At 36.7% G+C, this 27,924-nt stretch overlaps 1 protein-coding gene and 1 long non-coding RNA gene across 2 annotated transcripts in view; one reads left to right on the top strand and one right to left on the bottom strand.

Annotated features, from left to right (window-relative positions):
• Positions 1-12,569, top strand: part of LOC135324479 (ankyrin repeat domain-containing protein 31-like) — a 49,711-nt gene extending 37,142 nt beyond the window's left edge. Inside the window, exons 15-20 of the mRNA XM_064500970.1 lie at positions 2,435-2,594; positions 3,050-3,159; positions 3,921-3,999; positions 6,299-6,395; positions 9,021-10,071; positions 12,413-12,569. Coding sequence (XP_064357040.1) covers positions 2,435-2,594; positions 3,050-3,159; positions 3,921-3,999; positions 6,299-6,395; positions 9,021-10,071; positions 12,413-12,568 — 1,653 coding nt within the window. The 3' untranslated portion in view covers position 12,569. The remainder of the gene's footprint in view (positions 1-2,434; positions 2,595-3,049; positions 3,160-3,920; positions 4,000-6,298; positions 6,396-9,020; positions 10,072-12,412) is intronic.
• Positions 12,570-20,606: 8,037 nt separating this feature from the next.
• Positions 20,607-27,546, bottom strand: LOC112987096 (uncharacterized). The gene is made up of 3 exons (XR_003260194.2): positions 27,376-27,546; positions 25,882-25,926; positions 20,607-21,010 (listed from the first exon to the last, which is right to left on the bottom strand). It is a non-coding gene; the product is annotated as an uncharacterized LOC112987096 (long non-coding RNA).
• Positions 27,547-27,924: the final 378 nt, after the last annotated feature.

Here is a 27,924-nt window from a genome sequence, read left to right as displayed (position 1 = left end):
AATTAACCCCACAGAACTTAATTTTAAAAAGAAAATGAGAATGTTTAAAGAAAAGCATTACTTTTTCTTTTCTTTCAAAAATTAATCCTTTCAGACAAATGTGTCAGATTTGACCAAAGTTAATGAATAATTCTGGTAACACCCACACTTGCATATTTTGGAAAATAGACTATTAATCAGAAGAATTTCATTAAGCTCTCATGAATACATCTCCTTTTGAAACATATGGGAGTTGAATACATTTATCAGAAGACAAAATACTGCCCTAAGAGAGCAGAGACCTTTGTGGGCCAGAAAAAGAAGCAAATCTTTACTAGTTAGTGAAAAAAATGACTGGTTTTTAAACAGCAGTTTTTTTCTTTACCCTACATAAAATCAGGAGTAGCTACACTGAAATAAAAGAAGTAATGCAATGACTAAAGAAGATATCAAATCTAGTATTTAAAAAATGCGTTCAATGATAATTTTTCCCTTATGTTAAATTATTCTGAATCATAAATGTTTTCTGCATTCCTGTTTAAAAATACTTCAGTTTACTATTAAGGAAATCTGTCTGAAATTCTATTTTAAGGGTATGGGAGAAATTGTGGTATCTTTTCAACAGTCAAAGCAAAGGATACATTTTAAGATCACTTCACATCGCATGCATGAAACAACAGCCACCTGCCAGTGGCCGCACTACAACTGGTTGTTTCTAAAGGGCCAGATGTCAAAAATTATTTCTGGGAACAGTTCCAATAAGAAAGTAATCCTACATGGGGGAGCCTTACTGATGTTGTCTTGCAGCTGTATTTAGTTTGTCTGGGTTGTTTCCCTCCTTCATTTCAGTGAGAATGTAACAAAATTATATTAGCAAAGGAATGAGAGAAAATCATTGCTATAAATAAACACTGTATCTGATATGTTTTTCCTATATTTAAAACTGGGGGATGTCTATAGGCACTCAGAAAGCTCACTGTATTAAAGTCAAGCATTTATGCAGGAGAAAGCAATCAGAAAGGGAGCAGAGAGCTGGAATCAGAAAGCCATGACTGCCAGCAAGGCAACTCATGGGCGATTTATATCCTCAAGGAAATCTTGTGGTTCTTTGTAGCATATCTGGGCCATGACACTGAACTAACTAAAAACTAATCCTACAAAAACAAGGTTTTGTTTAGATCAGCCCCTAAAGCAGTTTGAGAACCATGCTAGTGTAAGGAGAGGAATGGGACTGTGTGGCCCATGACAGAGAGGGAGGATTCTGGCAACCCCATCACAGACCAGTGTAGGCGGCTGTGGAGCTGAGACCTCCATGCACTTGGGTCCCCCCACCCTGGAGACCTCCCAAATGCAGGCTGGGGCTTCCTCTTAACGTGGGCTTGGGGGTTGAGAAAACCTAGTCACAGGAGCCACTTTGCATCCCTGCTTAGCTGATAACATAAACATACTCCTTGAGCTCAGCCAAATGTCTGCCTTTTATTTGAATGAACAAATTAAAACATGTTGTTTGGCACAGTGAGTTCCAGGGAACTGAGCATAAAAAGAAGATGCCAGATTGACTGAAATGTATCACCTCTATTCCTGTTGAAAGAACTGATTTTTCATCACACTTACCTTTTCAGTGAGGAAAGATAAAATGAAGGGGATGATTTTAGAGGCCTGGTACCTAACTGTCAATAGGGTTCTTGAAAATATTTAAGTTATTATCCAGTATTTTTTTTTTGAAACCAATGGAGAAGGTTATGACTGATTACTTCACTGCTCTAAAGACAGCACAAGAGATTTTGAATTTCTATAAAGTATTGTTCTTTCTGATGCTTACCAGCACTCTGAATATTCATCACAAATCCAAAATACAAACATAAGAAAGAAGTAGAAATGCTAAAGATGGGAAATCGTATGTACGAAAATTCTTTAACATCCAAGCTCTGACCCTGGTGACACTTTCATATGAGCCGATTTTTAAGGGATAGATGATTCTACTGACGCTACTAATCTTACTTCCACATTTTAAAATTAAGCAGAGATATGCAAGTGATTTAGCATTGGGACAGAAATCATCAGTGCACATAGCTGAAGAACAGAACTGCTTTTGAATGCCTAGAGAAAAATTCCACTTCTTTTCTGCACTCTGTTCATAATGCGGTTTACCAGTTTCTTTTAAATTAGATCTTTGATGTTTTGTAACTGTTCTCTGTAACAATACCTTAAAAATGGTAAGTTTAGCAAGTTGTGAGTTATTTGTGTATTTTAATGGAAAAATTGAAAGTGTAAAATACAAATCTGTGTTGTTAAAAGCCATTTAAACCTGTTTGTTGAACTGCAAGTGTAAATGTAACAGATTTTACTATATCTGATTTGAATCTGTTATTTGTATCTTATGATAGATACAATATGCATAGTTGTGTTATATGTACACAACATGAATAATTACAATACAAGCAATATATAATAGGCAGTGAGAATTCTACTACAGCATGGAGCAAATCCCCATGAGAGGGATGATTCGAGCGAAACTGCTTGTGATAAAGCTTGTGATGATGAAATGAAAGAACTGCTGAAGTCTTATGGTGCTATTGACTCTGGACTTTCTGTTAAAACTACTGGGGTTACAGGTATGTTGGTTCCGTAATGGAAATCATAGGTTTATACTCTAGTCTCAAGGTAAAAAATGAACTTAGAATGCTGCTGATTTGCAGAGCTGCATCTTGCATGACCCTGATGTTTTTAAATTTATTAACTCTTGATTATTATTTATTCATAGTCAGAAAATAGGATGTGTGATTTTTTTTCCCCTAGAGAGTCTGAGGAATAAGGACATATTTGGCTCCTTAGATTTCCTTTATCTTCCGTATTTCCCTTCACGTTAACCTTGTATTTTTGAAAATAGTATTGGTAGCTTTAAAAACTATTTCCCTAGGTTACCTAAATTTGATCTCATTTGCATATACAAGATATTTTCTCATTATGTAATCTGCCATTGCATCTTCGTAACCTATATTAGCTAATCAACCTATTATGCTGCTACAATTTGTTTTTAAATTATATTTATTCTTTCTTAATTGTGGAGAGAGGAAATATAATCATCCTACTCGGTCAAGAAGATCAAAACTTATTTGTTATGACTGCTGTAAAAATGATGATGCAGCTTTGGTGCCACAACATGAGAAATACGATGAGGTAAGTATAGAAAATAGAAGAGCTTTGTAATACTGCTTCATAGTGTAGTACTGTATAATGTCATTTACTGACTGAATAATATTAAAATATCATTAAAATAATTAACCCTTCAGTCTATATAGAAAACAGCATCCTGCTGAGTAAACGGTGGCTTACAGTATATGGTAAGTTTGTATATTACCACTTCTCTCTGTTCATGATTCCTGCACATTTGCACTTATTGTAGGCAGCACTTACATACATTTTCTATTGCTCATGTGAATGGAAAAAGGTCAGGAGTCCTGAAGTTTTTCGTCAGATTTTCAAAATGTCTCTTTGGAAGCGTAATGATTTTTTTTCATGAAAATTAAAGTATTTAGAAATAGTTTAATCTTCATTTGAAATACACCCAAAGATTTTTGCACAAACTATATATTAAGAAAGCTCTTGCTGGTAGCTCTAGGGTATGTCTCCATTATCCAGGTGATGTTATCATGGTGAAGTTCACTGTTTAATGCTTGCAGTGTGCTCAAAGGTGGGGCTCTAAGAGTGGACTAGTTCAAATGCCTGGGTAAAACCTGGTTGTGACAGCCCCTTGCAGAACATACACTTGGCACTCTGTATGACTGTGATACCATGCCCCGTTACCTTCACACAGTAGCTGTTTCCCTGTGTGGAATGACTTGAGTGTACCAATATTTATCCTGTGAGCCATTCATCGTTGGCTGTGTGGTACACTTATCTCTACCTCTTACAATTATTTCTGTATTTGTTAGCATGAGTCTGTTGCTGCCATAAAAGATACAGAACAGAAGCAAAAAGAACTGTTGCTACTTGAATTGAGAACTTCCAAAGATGCAGGTAGAAGTAAATTCAAGCCGTTTCAGTAATTTTTTAGTAAATATCTGCTAGCATTGTTTTAAAAATAGTACTGCAAGTAATGTATTTGAACATCTCCTTTTGGAAAATACAGCTTGAGAATAAGATTTTAATCCCAGATGTGTGTACAAGAGTACTTCCAGTTTACACAGGAATGGATATGATAACAAAAAAAGGAAGCATGCCACCTGGAGGCATGAAAATATTTTGTGTTTCAAATCAACCTAATCATATGGAAAGGGGTCATTAGATAAGAATGCACACTGTTGGCAACACTCCTTAGTGATGAGTACATGAGATTCTGCTGGAGCCCCTCCATGGCCAAGAGCACCTGTGTGTGTATGTATTGTAGTGGATGCAGCATTTTCATTATAGTGTGGCTGCATTTTCAGGGGCCTAAAATAATTTATGAGGAAAAAATGAAAAATCTTAAGACAGACATTGGAGATGATGGGCAGTTTCAGAAATGCTGGTGCCTGGAGGTGTCATTTGTCTTAAGTTATCAAATCTCAGTTCAGATTAGTCTCAAGAGCCTACTAAGTGACACTGACTTCCCAGGAGATCACAATGCTGGTGCTGCATAGCAGCTTGAGTCTCTTGTGTCTGTGCCATGACCATGCAAGTGGCAGAGCGTGTTGCAGAAAGGCCTTTTATAAAAGTCTCTCTCCCTGGCTGCCTTTGCCATCTAGCCATGGCTTTGTAGTTTGGAGTAACCCCAGCCCGTGAAAGTTTTGCTCCCTGACAGAAGGGAAGTTCTTTAATTCCCCCCACACCCCGCCAGGTCTATTTCTAAGTTAACTTCTACTACTCAAGGCCAGATCTGTGATCGTGTTTGTGGAATCTGCTGTAGCTCCCAGCTGAAAATAGCTTGGAGCTTTCAAATTACTCAAATTATATTTAAAATAGTAAATTCATCCCTTTTAAAATAAATGTGAAATATGAAGTTATACAGCTGTATAGCTTCCAAGTCAAATCTGTGCGGTAAGAACTGCTAATTAAAATCGTTAAATTTGCTTGAAAAATGTTTGACAAGCAGATAGATGGTAAAACGGGCTGAGGCCTGTATGCATGGTAAAGCTGAAGCATTTGTACATGATAAGGCTGAAACAGATCTGTGCAATTCCCTAAATCAGGAGAATAAGAAGTATCAGGCTTGTCCTCTCTAGGAGCATGAGAGAAATGAACATGGTGATCCGTAACCACTACTGACAAAAACATTCATAATCTGGCATGTCTCAAATTAAACCATAGCTGTTGCTTGTGAGGAGGCCAATGAGACTGAGCAAGACCATAGAAGAATATTGACAGTTTTACAATATAGAATAAAAACCTCAGGGTGTTTACGTGCAATACAATCTGCTCAAAATAATAGAGCCTTTTGCTTTTAAGCTGCTTTAATAAGAGCAATATTTTAGTATTTTTCTATTTTAACAAATAAGTAGATGTTGGTAGGTACTATAAAACAGCTTTCTGGAAACATTTTATAATTCTTATTTTTAATGCTGTAATTTCCCATTTTTCACAATAATAGAAATCTTTAATTTCTTGTTTTGAAATTTCAAGAATTAGATTATAGGCATTTAGCATATTACCCTAGCAGTATCACCTGGTCATGACTGGTAAGCTTTCTGTTATGTTATACGTCTAAGAAAAGAGGACATCTAAAGAAGAATTTTAATTGCTCTTCTTATTTCAGAGAAATACAGCTGACAGCAAGGGAAAATTTATAACCCATTTTCATTTTATAACATGTAATTGTAACTATGTAAAACTATGGTACATGTGTTTTAGCACATATTTAACTTGGAACAGTCTAAGCTGATCAAACTATTTTATAATTCTTCAAACATAAGCATTTTAGCCACCTTCTTAAGACTGTGCAACCTCTGCAGGTAGGCTCCTGTATAACTGTCATGTTGTGCAGTTCTTTGCAAGACAAAGACTTTCAGAAAGGTTTCTGTGCTTACCAGCCATAGGACAGTGCTTTTATTTGTCCTGTTCTCTTAATAACTCCCTAGATGAGGCTATTGCTCATCAAAATTTCCTAGTAGTTGGGCTATTTATCTTTAACGTAAGTTTATATTTCATTCTTCCTATGAAGAATTTCATTAAAAGTACTTACCTGTAAATAGCTTTTAACATGCACAAGAGTATCAGCTAATGCTTTAACAGTATTTTCATTTTTTGGCTGTGTATTTGCTACATCAAGAATGTTATTATTATAATTATTCTCTACTTCTTATTGCCATCATCATTTTGGTTATGTCAAAATATTGGACAGATGCATATATCCAAAAGCTGTCTCAGATACAAGATACTTTGAATGAAATGCTTGCAAAACAGAAAACTGAAAGGGATGCCCTTGCTAAAAAATACAGGTAGGTAGAATACAAGGTTTGTATTTATAGAAATCTGTTTTTTAAAGCAGCACTGATAGAGGTTATTAGTTAGAGGCTATATGGTAACATGAAAGAAAAACCATGTGCTTTTCATTCAGACTTTCCTGAAGCATGATTCATATTAGCCTCAGTTACATCCAATAAGAGTTCACATCAAGGAAGAACTTCAAGGTTTAGCTAAGTCATACTAATCATTTACTGTACACACCATGAGCACTACTTTTAGGTAGTGAGCATAGATGAAGGGTGAAAGAAAAACCTGTAGCAGAAGTTAGGGGATGGAGGTGCTGAGCAATTAGATGACTTTTGCAGCATCAGGGAGGAAAGCAGTAGCAACTCAGACACTACGTTGAGTGTCCTTATCTCCAGTGCCGTTTCTTTAGCAATCCTAATTTGGGAGTGATCAATAAACAGCTCTCAAGAGCGATTCAGAACAAAGGCTTGCAGCATGCTCACAACTGTTCTCTTTCATTAGGACACCTTGGATATGGGCTGGGAGAAGACAGGGACCATGTGAATTGTCAGCTTCCTGTTGCTGTATCTTAAAAGGCCCCTTGGCTGAGGAAATTAATTTGCTTTCCTCTGAGAGGGATTACCTGAAGATTGGTCATGTCATGAGTGCACAGCTAATAATATGGCATAATATTCACATGCTGCTAGGCCATCTGATAAGGGTTCTTCCATGTAGCTCATGTGAGTAGTTTGGTCATGTAAAAGCTACAGTGTGCAACTTTCAAGTCGTTCTGTAGCAAACCATATAACCTGTCTGAGCAAAAAAGACTGAAACACCTTTGTCACAGAGCATTTTCCCAGCTATAAGAGATAAAATACATAGATTAAACAGATAAGAAAAAAAGAGGTTTTTATATGCAGAAAAGTTAGGATTCCAAATCATCCTGGTGAACAAACTAGTGACTAAATAAAGAAACAAGGACAGCATAATTAATTTAGCAATTATAAAAATGTATCTGCCTTCTAATATTGAGTAAAAGTGTTCCAGAGCAGTGATAAATATTTCTGAAGTGATGCAGATGCCCTGCAGCTAATGCAACAGCTATCCATCAAATGTAATGAGCTACATGCCAAATTTTATTATATTTCCTTTTTATTATTTATATGGTGAACATTTTATTTTTAAGTAATTAGCATATAACTTTTTGTCTCATGATACATGAATGTACAGAAGATGAGGAGGCATCAACATGTTTTCCTTTTTTCTGTTGTTCAGATAGTTGGCCCAGTGAAAGATCCTACTAATAGTTCTCCATTTTTATTTGTTCCTTTGAGGATATTAAAATATATCTCCCCTTTAAGAAAAGTGAGCCAAAAAAAGCATTGTATTTGTTAGTGGCTGTAAGTTACTTTGCCTATGTCATTCAAGTCATCACTATCTTTCCCTCTTACTTTCTCTTCAGTTGTGGTTATATCAGGAAGCTTTGCAACTTCTTCTGTACCTGTATAGCAAGAAAGTAACAAAGCTTCCCCGAAGAAACACTGCTAGAAAAAGCACGCAGAGTGTCACTGCCTTCAGTAGGGTTCCATCCTGGCCAGGGCTTACTCATGTCAGAGATCAACCTGATGCTGATATGCTGGTAGTATCATGGTTTATGGATACATGCAATAGCAAATAATCTTACAGTACAACACTGGAGACCAATACTGCCACACTGTGATTTAGCTCTGCTTAGCCTTGTTATGCACGAAATGGTCTTGCTGTACTTCTGATCCCCTCAGCAGTCCCTCTTTTTCCCAGACTGGGATAGTGTTACCTGCATAGCATCTCTGCTAGGGGTGGAGTCAAAAGCAAGCCACATTGCTATTCTTTTTCCCACAGCTTGTGGTACTGCTCTGTCTCCGGCAAGGTGCCAGAGCAGTGGTGCAATCAGCTGTCCCAGGAAAAGGGATTAGGAGAAAAGGGTATTGTGCTGGACTTGTGGCTCTTGCGCCAAAAGAAGTGGAGAAAGATATGGAATTCCCTTCCATGCGGAAGACCCCTGGGGAACGAGTCTCACAGGGAGATCAGCTCAACTAGCGAGCAGAATCTGATAACAGGAGAGAGATTCCCAGACTAACATACGATGTCCTAAACTACTCTGATTCCTGATCTCAAAGGTCTTTTTGGTATTACTACAGCTGTGGTTTCACAAAATGTTTTGTGGTGTAAATACAGTACGAAACCTCTGATAATATCATCCATTAGTAGCTCACCCTGAGCTTGTTGTGAAAGAATCCAAATTTGTACTGCAAAGGCACTGAATTCAATAAACTAATGTGTTCTGTGGTGATAAGAGACCAGCCAGTGATAATATAGACCAAGCTTCTATTCCGTGAATTAAGGGTGATATAGGAGGACAAGGCTATTACTGCAGTTTTGATGCTTTGCTTTGCGGCCTACTTCTAGACAGGATTCTGCAGTTTGTCATGCATAAAGCCTGGGATTTCAACCATAAACTTTATACATGATAAAAAGATTGTTCAAATTTTGGAGGGCAAAGTACCTTTAAGCAGATTCCTGTTCTTTGTGGATTACATCTATTAAACTGTTTTTTGTGTATGTTCAGAATAGCTGTGGTATCTTTATTTTTACTTTTCTATTTCCTACAGGGCTTCAGTGGAATCTTTTAAAAAAGGAGCACTAAGGGAACAATTAGTTAAGCTTGCTTCTAGGCAAAAGAGTCTGTTGATTGTTGCCCAGAACCAGAAGGAATTAGTCCAGAAAATACAAAATTACAGAAAAGAAAAGCAAGTGTATTCAACACATGCAGAGAAACAAATCTCAAACACAGTTATTTGCTATGGAAATGGTAAAGGACAAGATTTAACTGCTGATAAAATCATGTGTCCTGATGTAGTTACATTTAGTACAGGGCCCGGTGCCAGCATGCCTAATGGAAACAGAGTAGAAGCACATCTCTCTTTAGAAAATAGATTTTCAGCTCAGGAATGCAGCCAACATCCAAACAGCTGCTTGGCTGAGACAGGAACAAATAAAGAAGCAATTAGAAGCAAAGAGGTTTCTGATCATGCTTTGGCATCTGAAAACAGGGTAAGAGAGTATCCTTTCGATAACATGTCCAAGTTGACAAATGCTGTAGAGGTGGTGACATTGCCTTCAGAACCTGCTGTTTCCACTACTGAAACAAAAGGCTTACAGCAAAAAGACATTGATTGTGCAGCAGTTGCAGAACAAGGAAACAAGTCTCTAAATCCCACTTCAGTGACCAACACATTAAATATTTCAGAAGCCCGAAGCGCTGTCGTCAGTAATAATGTCTGTCAGCTGACCAGTGACTGTGAGCGGGTTCTTACTGCTGAGGATCTAGACAGATATGTAAATAAGAAAGATGCTTTCCAGCAGCAGCAAGAGATTGCGTCAACATCCACAGAGGACTTTCCTAATACTCTGCAGCAAATGATCTTTCAGAGTAGTGTTGAATCGTTCAGTGCCAACTCAATGCTTACAAGTCTTGTCTCAAATACAGATTATTCAATAAACCTCAACAAGAAATCTTCTTCCCAGAGCTGTAGTAATCAGGAATATGAACAAAAACAATTGAAGTACAGACGAAATAATAGGAAAAAACTTCAATTGATGGATCTACTTGAATTGGGAAGGATTAAGCCGGGAGAAAATGTTTTAGAATTCAAACTTCAGGTAATTGGTGAGAAATAATAATTTTAACAAATATTGAAAAAATAGACTACTAAAATGGGGAAACAGCAGTTCTCATAGTTTAGTCTATATCTTCAGCACCTAATATTGAAAATTGTTATTTATTATTTGCAGATCATATTTTATGACTTTTAGGGGAAAATGCTACAATGGATGACATCATCTGTCAGATCATGATTTTAACACCTAGAATATTGCATATGTAAAATTTGTGTTTGACTCTGCATATCAGTTTGTTAACATTTGTTATTGCTAAAAACAGAGTAGAGTGGTTGGTCTACATTTTGTAATATCTGATTTTAAAATTGGAAGGAAGAGAGATGTTAAAGTTTTTATGACTACATGTGGTTCTTGGAAGGCATTATCGAGTCCCTCAGATCAAGAAATGTAATATCAAGGATTTCACTGAGCCATGATAGACATGAATATATGCAAAGTTACTTGCTTACATACCAGCTGGTTCTATAGTTTACACACTGGTATGCACTAAACCTGTTAAAAAAAAAAAAAAAAAAAAAAAGACTTCTTTTTAATATAAAAACATGCCCCTGTGCCCAAATACAGAGCAGATTTACATGGCAGCTGCCAGGGAACTGACTTAGTGCTTAGCAAGTGATGGAATTATTGAGGGTTGTTATTGACTGAATTCCCAGCTGCGAGCTAGTTAATTTCCAGGGCAACATATTGATTAAAACATGAAAGGTTCTTTTCAGCTAGCTCCCCAGGTGTAGTTAATGTAGAAAAGACTCCTTTTTCTGCATCTGTAATCTGCTCAAGAATGCTTTTCTGCTGAGATTAGCGATTTTATGTGTTCTCGTGTTCCATAACATAAGACATTGTGGATAGGTCACAAACTGCTCTACACTGGGTCATATCATAGATATATACACATTCTTCTTTTCTTTAAAGGACATGTAATATTCTTCAAAATGCCAAGATGACTAAATTGAAGGGTAAAGAATTCAATATGCTTACTGTCATCTTTCACGACTGTTATCTGTGATACCAGCTTGATGGATATGGGTTTTAGGGAGTTAAAACCCACTATAGAAATACTGATATTCTGGGCATAAAAAAGTTAATCTTTGTATTAGTCTGAAAATGGCACTCATTTTTTGTATTGGTAGGTAGCACTTTGCTATCTTGTAGAGTTAGAAGTTCAGAGGCAATATCTATTGCATTTCAAAGAGAAGATCAGTAGAGCTTCCTCCTACATAGTTATGGCTATCTACTTGGTAAGAAGATACAGTTGGTACATAGGCTGTACCTAGAGTTAGCTTTGGGCAGACAGCATGCCGTTTTTGAACATTATAGACCCGAAGTGTGAAACTGAACTGGATTTAGTGTTCATCACAATGTTGAGGTAAACATCTTGGTTTAGATTCTTATAGATAGAGAGCCAAGCCAGTGGATATTGTAAAAAAACATTCAATATTTGCTAATGGATCATTCTTTTATTCTAATTATTTAACCTTGTATATACTAAGCAACCTTATTAAGTTATGAAGCAGTTTATCAGCAATTCATTTTAACATTATTTAACCATGTTAGCTAACTGAGCCCAATATAATAAAACTGTAATTTACTGAATGGTGAACAGCTATAAGCCATGCTTGCTGAGGTGCATATGTGTTTGCAGAACTGGGCTTTGCTTAACCAGAGAGAGAATAACAATAAATTCTTTTCTAATTAATTTTGCATAATTTCAGGCCATCAGTTTCCTCTTTTAGGAATTTAGGTCATTACGCTTAATAGTTGATGCAATTACTGATTTGGGAGTTCTGATTTTAATATCTGTTGACATCAATGAAATGCAGTTTTTGTGCAAAATGCGTTTCTTCTTTGAATCATTGTATCAGGGTATCACTTTAGCACACATTTTTTGCACACGTGTAAGACAGATTGATTTTGAGTAACAGTTTCTTGGTAGAAAGACTTGCTCCCTGTTGAATTCCTGAGTTCATCGTTGCAAGTTAATTGTATTCATAGCTCCCTTATTTCTAAGTGCAACTAAGATGCAAGTAGCGTTCTCATAAGCATTTGCTATTAAAAGGAATTTTATCTCACAGATAGGGAGATTTGTCCTCTGGCAGTGGTATCTTTTTGACCAAAACATCTCATTGTGGAATAAATCATCATATTTTATGTATCATAGCTTATGATAGTGGCATTGGATTCTTTAAAAATTCTTCAGCAAAATATAGAATTAGCTGCAGCTTTTCAGTAATATGGTCCTTCAGAATTTTGTTCATGTTTTAAGGATATTAATTCAGATTTGGTAATTTATAAGTTGCAATTTTATCTCTTAATTTTTCTTTGTTAGGAATTTAGTCATAAAGCCACACTCTTGGAGGATGGCAAGATCAAAACCAGTAACAGAAGAATACTTCAGAATCCAGTTCAGTGGGTTAAAGAGCTGCTAGGAAGTGATATTTCAGTGACCTGGAAGTATGTATGGAATAAGGTTGGTCTGATTTGACTCCTAAAAATAGTAATAACAAATTGGAATAATAAGTCTCACAAATGTATAATTTATAGGGTAAAAACACTCAGGAAATATTTTCACCTTTTTGGATCTCCTTATGGTTCTTAAAGCAAAAGAGCACACAAATTAAAAACAAAAACAAAAACCCTTCTTACTGTTAATGAATAAGCAGCAAACAAAGATCTATATAGCCACCAGACAAGTGTAGCTGCACTGTGATGAACTACCCAAAAGTATTGAGAAAATGTGGAATGCCCACTCTGTGAGTTGTTGGTGCTTTGAAAGAATAGTTTTAAAAATGATTGAGAGACTGGCAGAAAAAAACTGAGAAGTTGCTAAGAGAATAAAAAGTAGCAGACTCATCAAAATGCCAAGGTGGCAGGGACAAATGTTGCAAAAATATGGTTAGAGTGTAGAGGACTTCCCAGATATGTTAGTTTTTTTCATTCAGAATTCAGAATTAGCAGAATTGTCACTTTATCTTGATAGACACAGATCAGACTGTTACATGCATAAAGTCAATTTTGAAAGAAAAGTGAAATTTTTACACTTATCACAAAACCCACAAATAACTAAAATGACCAGTTATCCATTTAGATTTGTTTGAACAGGTTACATATCTTGGGACACAGTTGTCAAAATTTCTTGTTGAAGAAGTGTCTATTTCTAATGACCTGGAATTACCATCACAACAAAGAGAGCCTGTGGGTATGTACCAGTTAAAATCTAATATTCACCATGACTGGAAGTAGCACAAGGTGATTTCTAAAGAGCTTAAATTCCACAGTTCCACTGTTGCATATTGATTTCTTCTGAACTGCATGCTTATCACAGGTCCCGCGCTTGAAAAATATAGTGACAGAAATTACAATGGATCTTTAAAGTAAAGTATACCTTTCTTTTCCTCCATAAAGTGGTTGAGTGAAGAGAATAATTATTAATGATTTGGTTGCTAAGTAACTTTACGTTAAAAAAGGTTTAATATATAGAGAAATAAAGCTTTTAATAACCTAATATAATAGTTACTGTGATGGGAACTCAGATACACAAACATAATTTTCAATCACATGTATATATTAAAATCAAAATAAATAATCTGTGTTGGTGGAGATGCCACTATGCCCAGCTAACTGTAATAACTAGAGGGATATTTTATTCTCTAAAAATACACAAATCATAAGAAACAGAGCATATTAATTTGACATATGACACTGAGCAACTTTTTCAGAACTGACTAGCAGACTTAAGAACGTTAGCTTAATTTTGATAAACAATGTGTTTGCAGGGAAACCTGATTGCTTCGATAGCCAATGGCACTCAGACTCTGAAAAGCTTTTGGATGGTTGTGACTGGTTATGTTAACTTGATGAGTCAGTGCATGTCATGTGAGCACGGGTATAAGGCTGTGTCTGTTCTTAACCTACTAAAAGTAAATTCAAATATCTTCATTTAAAATATCTGATTTGATGTTTGAAACACCATGTATTTGTGTCAGGCTAAGAGCATCCAGATGGTGAGTTTACATTGCCCTGGTTCCGTAACTTTTTTTTCCTCGCAAATAGTTTAAGATGACAGTGGTGCTTAATCATCAGCTTTAGGTGGGAACTTGAGAGAGGGAATGCCAAAGATGATGATCACACTGGGAAGTAGTTCTTGGTTTCAGTTCCATTTCAGATGCTATATGGCCACATATATAGTGGGAAATTGAACAGTGCCTTAAAAGTTCCAGAAAATGATTAACCTGCACCATTATATTGCGAGCACAGTTGTGGACATTTAGGCAATCCCAATTTCCAGGCCTGGTTTGAGAGTGAGCACGTTCCAAGTGACATTCCCAAAGAGCAGTTTGCCTGCAGCGAGCCTGCTTGGAAGGATAGGAGAGTTTGTTAGCATGGATGTGAGTTATTCTGTGCCACTCGCCCAGGGACATTCCCAGGCACTGTTTAATTTTCTAGCATACTTATGCCCTGTGTGCATTGTATAAAGTAGAAGTTTATCCTGATTTTTTAAGGAATTTATCTCGTCTTTCTGGATTAATGAATTGTATTTTCTTCTAGACAGCCTAGAGCACCTTTAAAAGAGAAGACTGGGGCCTGATAATTGGAGCATTTTTAGAGGAGGAGAATGTCCTCCCAAACCTTTCTTCATTTGAAAGAAAATGATACAGGCTGTAGTCCTGTTTCTTTCTAACCATCTTTTAACAGAAAGAAGCAGCTACCATGGAATTTTGTACAGAGCCCATTTAGGAAGCATGTCATAAGAATCCCAACCAAATCAAGATCCCTAGGAAAAACAGATGAAAGAGTTCCTATTTCTGTGCTAAGAAAGGTACCAACTTTTCAGCACTGTTGAGACTCAGATACCTCCAGGTTTATACAGCAGCTGAATTTTAGGCACCTAAGGAACATTAATGCAAAAACTGAAGACCCCATGAAGTAAAAAAGCCCAAGAGCAATGCAGATTTTTAGCAGAAGCTTTAAGGATTGCAATGTTGGAGTTAGTCATCTAAATCCTAACTAAATTCCACTTTAGACCTGTATGTCTCTTTGAATCTGGGCCTTTAGTCTCTCCTAGAATCATGCTAGCAGAAAGCTGTAATTACTCTATTCAAGTGTGAGACAGAACTAAATATTAAGAAGAAAAATAGTATTTCTATGCTGTCTATATGTAGGAGTTCAGAAGAAACTGTGATTATGTGGCTTGGAATTTATCCCTCTCCGTTTTCTGATACATGTAATAGAGACTTAATGTTTACCAAAAAATGGCCAAGAATAAACAAGGATTAAGAAGCAGATGTCAGCTGAATAGCAGATGTCATTTGCAGAGCAGATGATGGTGTCAGAAATTTCACATTCAAATTTCAGTGAAGTGGCTTAAAATACAGCAAATAATAGTACACTTTTAATAAGTGCAATATGAAAATTCAGATACTCCTTTCACTGGAAAACCCTGCTATTCTTGCCTTCATGTTTTTGGAGGAAAGCTGAGAAAGATAATGAATGTAGTGTAGTAGTTTAGAAATCAGGACACAGGCTAAGAATCTCAAATATAGAATCACTTCTTTATCCAAATGTCATGACTTAAAGGAGCCTGACTAAACATACGTAAATATTTTGGGTTGGGTATTATTGAAATAGTAGTATATCATCACAATCAATAATACCACTAATAATAACATGGGAGAGCAGAAGTGTAAAAAAAATCCCAGCATCTGAAAAATGACCTTTCTGTGTAACCTACAACAGAATATTTTATTAACTACACAATATCCTCATTTATGTGACTGTAAAAGACAGGGAGATATACTATATATACTTTATATTTCATTCTTTGGAAACAAAGTGAGATAGTAGATGAATACTTGTACCCAGAATAATTCTCCATCTCATAGGTATTTCAAAATACTGCTGCTATTTGAGTTCTGGCTTCAAAATGAATCTTTGATGGTATTTGAATGTGTACTGTGTTCTTCTTTAAGGCATACAGGCAAAATACTTAAAAGTATTTTCTAGAACTTATAACTTCCAGACATTTGCTTTAGGTAGTTATGTACTTTACAAGGAAGCAAATAGTTTTGCCCATAGAATTTACAGAGCCCTATATTTTCCAATAACCTTGCATACCATGAATGAAGTACAGGCTCACAACAACAACACACTCCTCCTTTCCAAAATCCTCTACCTACTCTTATTTGACCATCAGCTGATGATGGACATTTGACCAGGACTGACTTGGAGTTGAGCTAAGTGGCTATCAAGGACCAAAAAAAATCCACTTTTTAGGAGCCTGGAAAGGGAAGAAATAAAGCTCCCAAGAGCTACATGTCATGTAAGCCAATTCTAATAATTCAATTCTAGTAATTCAATATCTGTGATTTCTTATCTGTAAGTCAGTTTTGTCTGAAACTGGCATATCGCTTCAAAAGTGACTAGGTGACAGTCAGTGTGATCACACAGAATTATAGGCTGATGTAGGTTAGATGGGACCTCTGGATGTCTCTAGTCCAACCTCTTGCTCAAAGTAGGACTAACTTCCAAGTTAGATCATGTTGCTCAGGGCCTTGTCCAGTCAAATTCTGAGTCTCCAAGGATGGACATTCCACAGCATCTCTGCACAACCTGTTCCAGTGCTTAACTATGCTCATGATGAATTTTTTTTCAATATATCTAGTTGGAATCTGTGTTGTTGCAACTTGCGACTGTTGCCCCTTTTTGCTATGTACAGAAGCCTTGTTTCCTTAGAAAACTGGGCTAAAAGTAAACAAAATGACTCATAATCAGTAGCTTTAAACATTGGCTCTCTGGCATTTTTACTCTGTGAAACAAGTTGTAAAAGAAATCATTTGATAATCAACCCATCTTCTTAATTCATGAACTACTCTATAACATTTTCATTTGCTTTGGTGGTCCTGTGAAAACAGAGAAGACTGAGACAAATAGAATTGCTGTAAATTATCTTCCTATTACACATCCATCTTTTCCCATCTTACTTATGAAAACAGTAAATGAAAGGGAATGTGGTAAACAGCAAGACTCAAGAGGCAGTGGCTTCAGCTACTACATTGCTTGAAACATTTCCAAAGGAAAAGACAGACTTTTGACACTGCACTCCAGTAGTGTCAAATGAATGCATGTAGGAGACTATCTGATGATGCTGCTCACCTTGGTGAACATTCAGACTATATCACACTTCTGTCTTTTCTTTCAGGAGTGACTCTTAACAAAGTTGGGACAAAGCTTCTAAAGAAAACAGAATTCAGTTTTTAAATCACCACACGATAATAACCCAGGGGAAAGCTCTAAAAGTTGTTCTGAGGCTGCACATAAAACCCACTGAATGAGTCACAGCTTTTGTAGACTGTGCCAGTGCATGAAAAACATGAGCTGTTGTTTTTTCTATCAAATAGTTGTTCTGGCCTGACCTGTAACTTGATTTATGCTTTGTCTTCTATCTGGTTCTTCCAATTTGCTCTTCATTGTTTTATAAGCTGCAAGAATTTTAAAGTAAGTTCCCTTCTTTTAATTACAAATGTTGGCCCTGGAACTGTGTCTGATCCACTAAACTGACACACTACATTCACAGTTTATAAAATGTTTCAAAGTAATTTTAGAGAACTGTGCATTTTCCTTTGAAATGAGTATCCAAGTGAATAACTGCATAATCAAGTATACAATAATTCAAAATAATATATTTAAAAAGAAAGAAACATATGGTGGGAAACTGCAGCCTGCTAGTGATACCAAAAAATAGTCTCCCAGTAATCCTTTTAAAACAATCTTACTAGCTTTTAACAAAGGACACTAATGAATGCATTTGTTGTTGTTGGAAAACGCAATAATTTTTTATTTAAACAGAATGATGAACTTAATCTAGGTTTAGATTTGTGAAACTGAAAGGTCACCTGCACAGCTGTGTAAAAATATTTCTATTAGGAAAATGGAATTAGGCATTATATTTTAAAAGTACTTATTTTATTACATTTTGTTTTATTTCTTGATAAATTCACTTTTACAGGAGGCTGTAGACATTTTCAGATTGGTATTTGCATGTATGTTAATCATGCTACTCTCAATTTTTGGGGAAGAATTAGATTACAGCAATTCTAAAAAAAATAAGATTGTTTTAGAATAAAAGGCATGAATTCTTGATCTCTAATCATGCTTGCAAATCCTTTTTCCATCTAGACATATCTTTATGTTTCAAAAGTAGGGAGTAACAGAAAAGGTCACTTTGGATCTGTTGATAAAACACATTCAAAGAAGAATGATTCTAGATATATATTTTTTTTCTGCTCTATGACACTGCTACTGTAATCTTTATTGTAGGAAAGAACTATTGTTCTTTACTGAGTAGACGAAGAAACATTACTTTCTCAATCTAGCATTTTATCTAGACTCAGAAGAACAGAATAATAATACATATGAATTAAATTCCAAGTTATTGTTATAAAAATTCTAGATATAGGCAAATGATGAACTGAACCTACAGATCATCCATGGTAAGTAGCGTCTGATACACAAAGGAAAGAACTGTAGGCTGGGTGAGTATCAGAAGGTGGTTTAAGTCCTCCTGGCACTGTTTTAGCTCTGCATGAAGCATCTACAGTCAGCTTAATTCATTAAGTAATTTCTAAAACTGAGATGATTTAATTATTTAATAAGAAGTCATAAATAGCCTTCAAATTTTCCAAAAGAGAGTATTTTAAGATAATACAGCATTCGTAATTTAGGGCCACCTGATAAATTAGTTTTTTTGGGAAAAGGTACTTTCAGAATCTGGGTGAAGGAGGACACAGAGGGTCACAAAGCAGTTAGCCAACAGTCTGTGCTGGCCTACACTGTTTAGGAGGTGGACACCTTAACTTTAGGTGTGTGGCTAGCATGGCACATCTAACTTTTAGAATAAAAATCACCCCTTACTGATCTGTTTGTAAAGGCAGAGACCTTGGACTTTAGAATTCACAAGCAGAAAAATCTGTTGAAATAAAGATCTATATCATGTGAAGTGGTTCAGGATTTGTTGAGAGCCCTGGATAAAAGCAGAGTCATTTTCAGGAAAAAAAGTGTTATAAGGTTTGGTTGGTGAAATACCCAGTCTTGTAGTGATGACTGGTCCACTGACATCTCTTTTTTTCAAGATACCAGCTCTTAAACAGCTGAAGGAAAAGTTATTTTCAAAATCACCACTAGCATGGGAAGAATTAATCTGCCTCAGATCAGTGGCAGCCTTTTAAGATTCAGTGGATCTAAAAATGCTGTTTTTGAGAGGCATTGGCTGTCATTTCCAAGACCTTATTTGGTCAGTAGAGTCAATAGCTACTGTGGTTCCTGGATTATAACTGTTCTTCTGTATCGTTAAGTTCTTGAGAGGAGTGTAGAAAAGGCACAAGAAACTTTTAAGCTTTCAGAAGACTCTGCTGTTTTGGTTTTTTTTTAATATATTGTGGAATTCTAGATCAGAGGCTGTCATGTTTAAGTGTGTAGTTCTTAGATCTTTTGTTTGCTTATCCAAGTATAGGCTACCTCTAGGATAGCTGCACATAACCAGATCCATTTTACTCAGAAGAATAACATCTCCTGTGACTTTGCCACAGGTATTGCAAATCAATTAGGCATTTTCTGAAATGTAATGATAATCTTTACCTGTATTACTGAAGTATTCAAACTAGATTTACTAATACATGTAAATGACTCAACATTTTGGTGATTAAAATGCAAGAGCATTTCAGTCCCTATTACAAACAATTTACAGCAGTAACAAAGCTTTAAAATTCTTAACTATCTCTGGATGATTCCAACACTTTCTTATTTAGGAAAAGTAAGGAGGATAAAGATGGTATGTTTAAAAACTGTACTTTCAGGGGGTATTTTAATGATCAGAGAATGGTGGCTCTGCACAGAAGTAGCAATCATTGGTGTTTAACCTTTAGGCAAGATTCTGGTCTGAAATTCATATTTTTGTGCCACTAGCTAGAATTCTCCTTAAATACCATTTTCAGGTTCTCGGCTACTGCAGAAACAAGGTGTCATAAAGCTACAACAAAGTGGAAACAAAAGTTGAAACACACTTAGAACCGTTTCAGAACTATTAGCCTAATACAGATGCTAACAAAGACAGAAAAGCTGTTGGCAAGCAGGGTAGAAAAAGTAACAAGGGAAGACATGTGTTTTCCTCTGATTTATACAAAAAGCTCATTCTGATATTAATACCAATAGCAGGGATACTTCATGTTGTGGTTCATGAAGGTGGCAGAAAACTGAGAGCAGCTAACAGGACAGCAAAGCTGGTAAAGCAGAAAGAGAGCCTTCCTATGTGCATACTACCTGTCTAAGCTTTTTCTGGATGTGCCTGAGGCTTTGTTTTGGACAGTAGTATTGGAACAGTTCTCCGCTGCTAACAGCCTGTAAGCTTCCCGCCCTTTTGTAAGGCAGTGAGTGTTAACAGAAGTCAAAAGAGAGAAAGGAAACTTCAAAGCAGGTATTAAAAGGTTAAAAATAATAGTAAGCAAAGAAGGAGATGGAAGGAAAAAAAGCAAGAAGGAAAAATGAAAATGGGAAGGATGTTAATCAGCTGTCAACTTTTATTATTGACTCAGGTAAAGTTGGATTCATTATAAGGGAAAATGCTGACATTTAATTTGCAAAGTCTTAATCCGATAGGTAAAACATGAATTTGAGCCAAAGGAGTCAGCAAAGAGACCCATCAACTGCTAAAAAAGCTATTTCGATAGATTTATTTAGTCATACCTGTATTACATTTTCAAATTTGATTTTAGAATTTTTGTAAATGAGCTGGAATACTGCAGCGAGGGCTGAAAGGCCGAGGTCCAGTTTCCTACATTGTCAGAGACCAGGGTCGCCGATAATGGCTTCTTTTGGTGGCAGTACTGCTCCTCTCCTTCCCTTACAGTCTGTTGCTTGTTTGTGCTTCAGATTGCTATGACGAGGAAGAGAAAAAGCCCTTTAAAAATCAGCAGAACAAAAACGGGGGGAATTACATGCTGAAATGTATACAGCTATTTTATTTTTGCAGAAATAATGTCCACAAGCAAGTGAAGGTAGACATTTCCTCCTGTGTGTTGGTACTTTTCCTCCTCATTTCCATCATTCATAAGAATTACTCTTGGAGTCAGGGCGGAGGACTCGGTCTTTAAATAAAGTTCTACATAATGTGAACTAGATTTATTTAGTGAGATTCTTAGATAAAGGGCTCAAAGACTGTAATTTTTTGGGCATGTCAGAGGCTAAGGATTGGGCTGCAGAGCATTTACTCCTGTGCTCTTTTAGCAGAAGCTGTTTATTTCACAGCCTCAGAGTTCTAGAAACAAGTCTAAAGCTGTTGATTTAAAGAGGTTACAAGTTCCACAGTCTGTGCCAACTGATCTAATGTGCTCTGCAAAACTTCTCAAAGTCTTTGTAATGTACAAACATTTACTGAAATCTGATAATATCTAAGAGCTTTGCATTTTAACAGCAATTAATTGCAGAATTTTAGACCTACGTTCATTATTAAAACAATCATATGCCATGTTCTCAAGATATATATCTATTTATCTATATATATTTAGAACAATCCCTATGTGAAAAGCCACTATTAAAAAAAAGAAAACATTTCCAAAAGTAAAAAAGAAATGTCTTTTCTTCAGTTATGGTTTCTCAAAATAGGTTGTTAAATTAACTTCAGACTTCGCCAAGAAATTTTCCTGTGCTTAGAAACAACATATGGACATTTCAGGAGGAAAAAGAGCTTTTTTCAACAAATCATAAGGGGTTGTACTCACACTTGTCATGGGAACTACTGTGGGAATTGGCAACAAGTGTACTACTACAGATTCTGTATTAAAGATAACCTTTCAGCTCATTTTATGCCATAAACATGTCTATGTATCAAAAAATCCCCAGACTTATTTCAAAGATTATTTTTTCTGGGGGTGTTCTTAAAATTATTATATGGCTTCCCATCCAAGCATTCCTGTTTTTACTATTTGACACATTACTTCTGGTTGTCTATGTAGGTGACTTGCCTGGTGTGTCTAACCACTGTTCATAAAGGGTAAAGACTTAGTGTGAGGAGCACTGTAATATAACCTTTTGGATAGGACATAAGTATTCAGTCTGTCAGTCTTTGCTTGTTATAGTCTGGGGTACTTGAATATACCCCAGACATCAGACTATGCTTTTTGTTCCGTTATGTATTGTATAATGGCATGAGTGTACTGAAGATTCACTGATTTAAGATACTGAATGAAATCCTGTTCTCACTGAAGTCAGATGTTTTACTGTGAATGTTACGGGTATGGAACAGTGTATATCCTCCCGTGCAAGATTGTGTGTTTCTGATTCTGAACACAGAGCTGTCAGTAGTAATTCACCAGTTCACCACCCTGCTGCTTTGGGTGGCGAGATCCTTGAAATTGGGAAGTGGCAGGCAAAAATACCCACTGAGCATGAGATATAGACTTAAAAGAAGATACACTAGAAGATACACTGGTTTTTGTTGTTGTTGTTGTTGTTGTTGTTTTACCATTGAGATCTATCAGTGTTGTCAGGTGCATGAACATCCTATGTTGTATTCTCAAATCAGTGTAGCTGACACAATTGGAAAATCTTGTTGAAAGAGAAAGACTAACTTCTGCAATGTCACATTGTAGCCAAGAAATAAGTGCAAGCTAAATGAGCAACTGGTGTTGCTTCAAACCTGCTTTGTCTGCATTTTAACAATCTGATTAGATCTGGCTGATCTAATCATCTTGAAATACTTACCCTATTTTGCCTCTTAAAATACTTGAATGTCATCTGAACACTGTTTTTGTTTTTTTTTAAAAAAAAGCAGAGGCCATCCCTTTTATGGCAACCCTCCTTCTCTTGCTAGCAGCTGCTAAATATGACAATTTTGTCCTCTTTGACAGTTTCTGTGTTGGGCTGGTTGTGGCAGCTTAGCTGCTCTGATGTTTTGTGCAAAGGAATTTAAGGGATATGGATGAAAGATGAACAAAAGCAAATACCTCTGAAAAACCAAATGCCTTTTGCATTCTGTGCTGTTATGGAGAAAATGTCTTGTAATATTTGTTACTGCTGGATCTTTATACTGTTATTTTGTTACTGATTTTAACAGTGAAAATGAAAACTCAAAGGGTCAGATTCTCCTGCAGTGACACTAATGCCTTAGTTTTGGCATTGCAGTAGTTGCTTCAGTCCAGCAGATATTTAAATATTGCAAATAACCGTTGTTCAATCCTGCAGTTTCTTGTATTCAGGTGTGCTTCTCCCTCTTTATATAGTCCAGTCAGGACTGTAGGAAGGGCATGGTGAGAGGGATTCCTTTATTTTTGGCAAGTATACTAAACTTACCCATTTGTGGAGATAAAAGTGAAATTCAAGCAATGCTGAAGAACTGCATTTTTATACCTGTTTCCACAGGGGACCATTATATAGTCAGAAATGGCTGGAAGGATTAATTCCTCACCCTGGGCACCAAAAAGTGTAATACTGCCCTTGTCTCAATGAAGTCTGGGTGCAGTGTTGTGCCTTTACCAGAGATTACATGGCTGTTACAGGATTCCTAGGACACAGGGATCTGTAATGCTTTACATGCTTCTAAAGAGCTATTAATCTAGATAATAGTGCCAGGAATTGCTTTCCATTATTTTAATATAAATTTTGTAATCATTTGCTTTCATTTTCAACAGGCTCTTCTGTCCAGTTCAACTCACTAGAAAATCTGACGCATTTTCTTCTATTCAATGAGATAGTAATAGTGCATAAAGATGAGTTTCTGCCATGTCATATAATGGAAAAACATTGGAATTTCTACAAAGAATGTGAAGATTTTGGATTTTAAAGACTTCTTGAGTGCCGAGGTTTTTTTGCTTCATCATCACTTAAGAGTAAATGTTTGGACTTTTAGAATTAAATGTTTTACTACCATCATTTTGATAGACCATTTTCCCAGCACTTAGGATGGACTGAAAGACTCCTTGGATAAAGGAAGAAATGGAGAGTACTTTGTAGCAGGTAAGGATAACTGTCAGTATTGAATTTTGTTCTGTAGGATTATGAAATGGAGAAGTAGACAAGGACCTATTTTACACTGGTATTCACTGAGAATTGTATTGCATACTGGTAATTTTGTAAGAATTTCCACTGATCCACTGATTTCCATGGCTTCGTATCTGCCCATGCTCAGTGTGCATGGCTCCATGGAAGCAGATAGGTGTCAACGCTGATAGTCACTTTTTACATGTAACTTCAGAACCAGTCTGCCTGAGCATATGCTGTCGGAAATGGCTGCAAATGTTTGTGTAATAACATAAGCTGTTAGGTTGGGCAAAAATCAAGATGGGCAGCTTTGAAAATCACAAACAACTTTGCTTTACGTGATAGGGATATATGCAGACATTTGAGAGCAGGTGTATGCTGTGAGAGGTTAAAAGAAGAATCTTAACCAACTGAAGTGCTCAGACAGGGAAATTCCGTTGATGTTCCAACCAAATACATCTGATAGTCAGAAAATGTGCTAGCATATGGCAGGAAATACAATGAGCTCATTTCTGGTAAATGGATTTTTCAATCTAAAAACATCTTAGATACTCACCCTGATCTCTGAAGGATTTCTATTTGTTTTAATTTTACAATATGTGAATCTGCCTCAGTAGCATATTTATACACATTTGACTGTCATGAGAATTATCTCTGTTCAAATTGCATTCTCATTCTTCCATTCTCTGGTTTATAAGGAGAGATAAAATAATCACACCTACTCCTCCTAACTCCAGTGAATGGGATGAGGAATCTCTCCTGTCAATACATAACAAGCTCAGCTAGCTATTTGGAGTGGGAAGAGCTGTTCTGCAGGGATTTTATTAGTGTCTTAAACAGAAGGTTTAGGGAAGAGAGAGAGGGTTTTGATGGGCAGGGTGTTAATACTGTGCCCTAGGATGCATGAGCCATCATCACTTGATGGGACTGTAAGGGTGAAAAAATGCAAACTGCCAGAAAGCCAAAAAAGTAAAAGGTTACTGAGTGATAGCTGTTTAATAAAGGTTAGGTTCCACACAGAAAGAAAATGGAACATTCTCACAGCTGCTGCAGTAAAACAAACCAAAAGGCATATTGGTTTAAAGGAACTGTTCATTCACATAGCTCAGAACATCTATAGAAGAGGGTGTCAGTTCCCCATTAAAAGTGAAATATTTTTGACTGTTAAAATTACTACCAAATTACTTATTTATGAGTTTGTCTGATATTTTTTCCTTGTTATAAGATGTTTAATAAAATTAATGTATTAAAACTGGAAAGACTTGACAGTAATACTTTTAGTCCATTGTATTAACATGATTGTGTGACCTAAGGCAATAATGAGATGCAGTGTCAAAAAATCTGATTGATTCAAGATGGGCAAAGAGGTAAAAAAGCGAAGTGTTACATGAAAACTCCTGTTGCTTATTGATACCACATGTAAAAGTAAGTTGTAACTTTTTTTCAATATTTATGTAAACATCTTAAGAAAGGTGTTAGCTTGACAACATAATCTGTTTTAATACGACTAACAAATATAGGGTTCTACCTCCTAAATCTTGTAAGAATGAATTTTCCAAATTCTGCCTGCTTGAATCTTTTTTTTAATGTAAAGACCCATTAAGACATGACAAGAGTCATGCCATCATGGATAGGATGTTTTGTTTTCTCTGTTTAAATTTGTGCTTTCTAAGTGTACTTTTACATAAAAAATTAAGCTGTTATTACAGGTCAAAGATAAGCAACCAGCATTGATCCTAAGTACAGCAGAGTAATAATGCCCCCACTCACAGGCGCCGAACAGCAGCAGTTAGGTCCTCCCAGCTCCTCATGCTCCTGTAATTATTCAGTTATTTTATTTAGTAGACCACTTCCCTACTAGGCTCTGAATTAGTGCATGTTTTGTGCAGAGCAGAATAAAGGAGAACAGGACATACAATGCAAAGAATACAAAAAAGCTGGTATTCTGTCTGCTGTTAATATCCAGATAGGGAATAAGAGGAGAAAGAGATGATGCAGGGAACAAAAGCCATGATTTCAGGTTCATATTCCCACTGATTTTTTTTTTCACCAAGGTGGAGTAAAAAGAAATCAGTGGGAAGATTAATACCAGTGAGGAAGAATGCGAGGCACAAAACAAAAGCATGAGAGTGAGAAGGAAGATAAGCAGCCGGGAGGCAGACAATAGAACACAGAGTCATAGATTTTAAGGCCAGAAGGGACCAATGTGATAATCTGACCTCCTGAACAGCAGAGGCCATAGGTTATGAAATGGCATAAGGAAGGGAGACAAGGGGGAAAGAGACACTGAAACAAAGACAAAAGTATGGATAGCGCTAAATTCACTCTCGGCAGAGGATCAGCACAAAACACTGCACCTTCTTGCTGCACAAAGCTGGATTATTTAGGAAGAACAGATAAGGTAAGAGAAACGTGGAAATAAAGGCCAGCTTTGGAAAGGTATTTAAAGTGCTGTAAGATGCAAATACCCATGGGTTTTTTGATGGTGGTGCCTGTGGAAATTCTACTAAAAGTGGGGAAGAGGCAAAAGAAATACCAGAATAATGTTGCTATGGGAATTTGAATAAATTCTTGGAACAAGTTGGTAAGTATTTTATAATTATGGTAGAGAAGTGAAGATTTTTTTTTCTGTTTTTCAAACCTTAATGTTAATTGGGGAAAAACATCTATTCAAATGATTAAGAGAATGAACAACTTTTATATAAGGTCTAGGCTCTTTTTCAGGTCACCAGTCATCCAGTAACCAGTCAGGTAGGACATGTAGGAGATCATATAGACCATATGGAATTTGAATGTTTAAGTTTCTGGCCTTTTTTTTTTTTTTTTTTTTTTTTGTAAAATAGTATTAGAGCTGTTATGGTCTAAGCATATATGTAACACAAATTTTTTATGTGGAAATAATATCTTTTATTTGCTAATATACCTGGAAAAAAATAGATGCGTTTTTAGGCATATAAGTCCTTTATGTATACAGAAACTTTAAATATTGCTCTATAGACTTAATAGCTTAATAGCATGGACTGAGACTTAAAAGCTGCAGTCAGCTCAAGTACATGGACTAAAATGTGGCTTTTGAAATGAACCTCTTCGTGGTGAGGAGGCAATGAGGAAGTGATAACAAGAGGAGTATTTTTTTTTTATGTCATAGCAGAAGTGTGTCAGCCCAAACGAAAAAGAATAGAAATTTAAATGAGATACAGGAAGGAGGTGAAACAGTTAAAAGATGGGACTGTATTCAAAGAACTTAGAAACTTATATACATACAGTTTTTTTCTTTTGGTAAGTTTTTGGCTTTGTCCCTGGGAGAAAGTTTTACCAGTTACACCAGTGTTATTATAGCAGTGTAATCACCAGGCGAACTGTCCAGCAGGCACGCGTCCCTTTGATTTCGCTTATGTTACTGTGGAAATATTCAGACTTAGAGTTAAATATAATTCAGCTGCAGTAGCTTAAGCACTTAGTACCCACCAGCTGAGCTGCCATAGCTGCGCCCCGCTGCAGGGCCGCTCGCGGCGCGGTGCGGTCGAAGTGCCCGCGCAGCCGTGCCGCAGGGCCGCGGGCCCTCGGGGGCGGCCGGTGCCTCCGCGCGGGGCCCGGCAGCTCGAGCTGCGCCCGGGCGCGGGGCTTTGTCGGGAGCTAGTTGGGGAACTGGAATATTCCAGTGCAAAGGTGGCTTGTTGCAGTATGAGCAGTGCTTTAAATCCACCCCGCAGCTCACCGGTTGAATAAAGCGGCAGCCGCAGCCGCGGCCCAGTTCCCGCAGCGACCAGGTGCCGCCCAGCCGGACCCCGCGGAAGGGGCAGCCCGGGGGCC

This window comes from Dromaius novaehollandiae, chromosome W, assembly GCF_036370855.1.
Source record: "Dromaius novaehollandiae isolate bDroNov1 chromosome W, bDroNov1.hap1, whole genome shotgun sequence".
Lineage (NCBI taxonomy): Eukaryota > Metazoa > Chordata > Aves > Casuariiformes > Dromaiidae > Dromaius > Dromaius novaehollandiae.
This window is presented reverse-complemented; position numbering and strand designations above follow the sequence as displayed.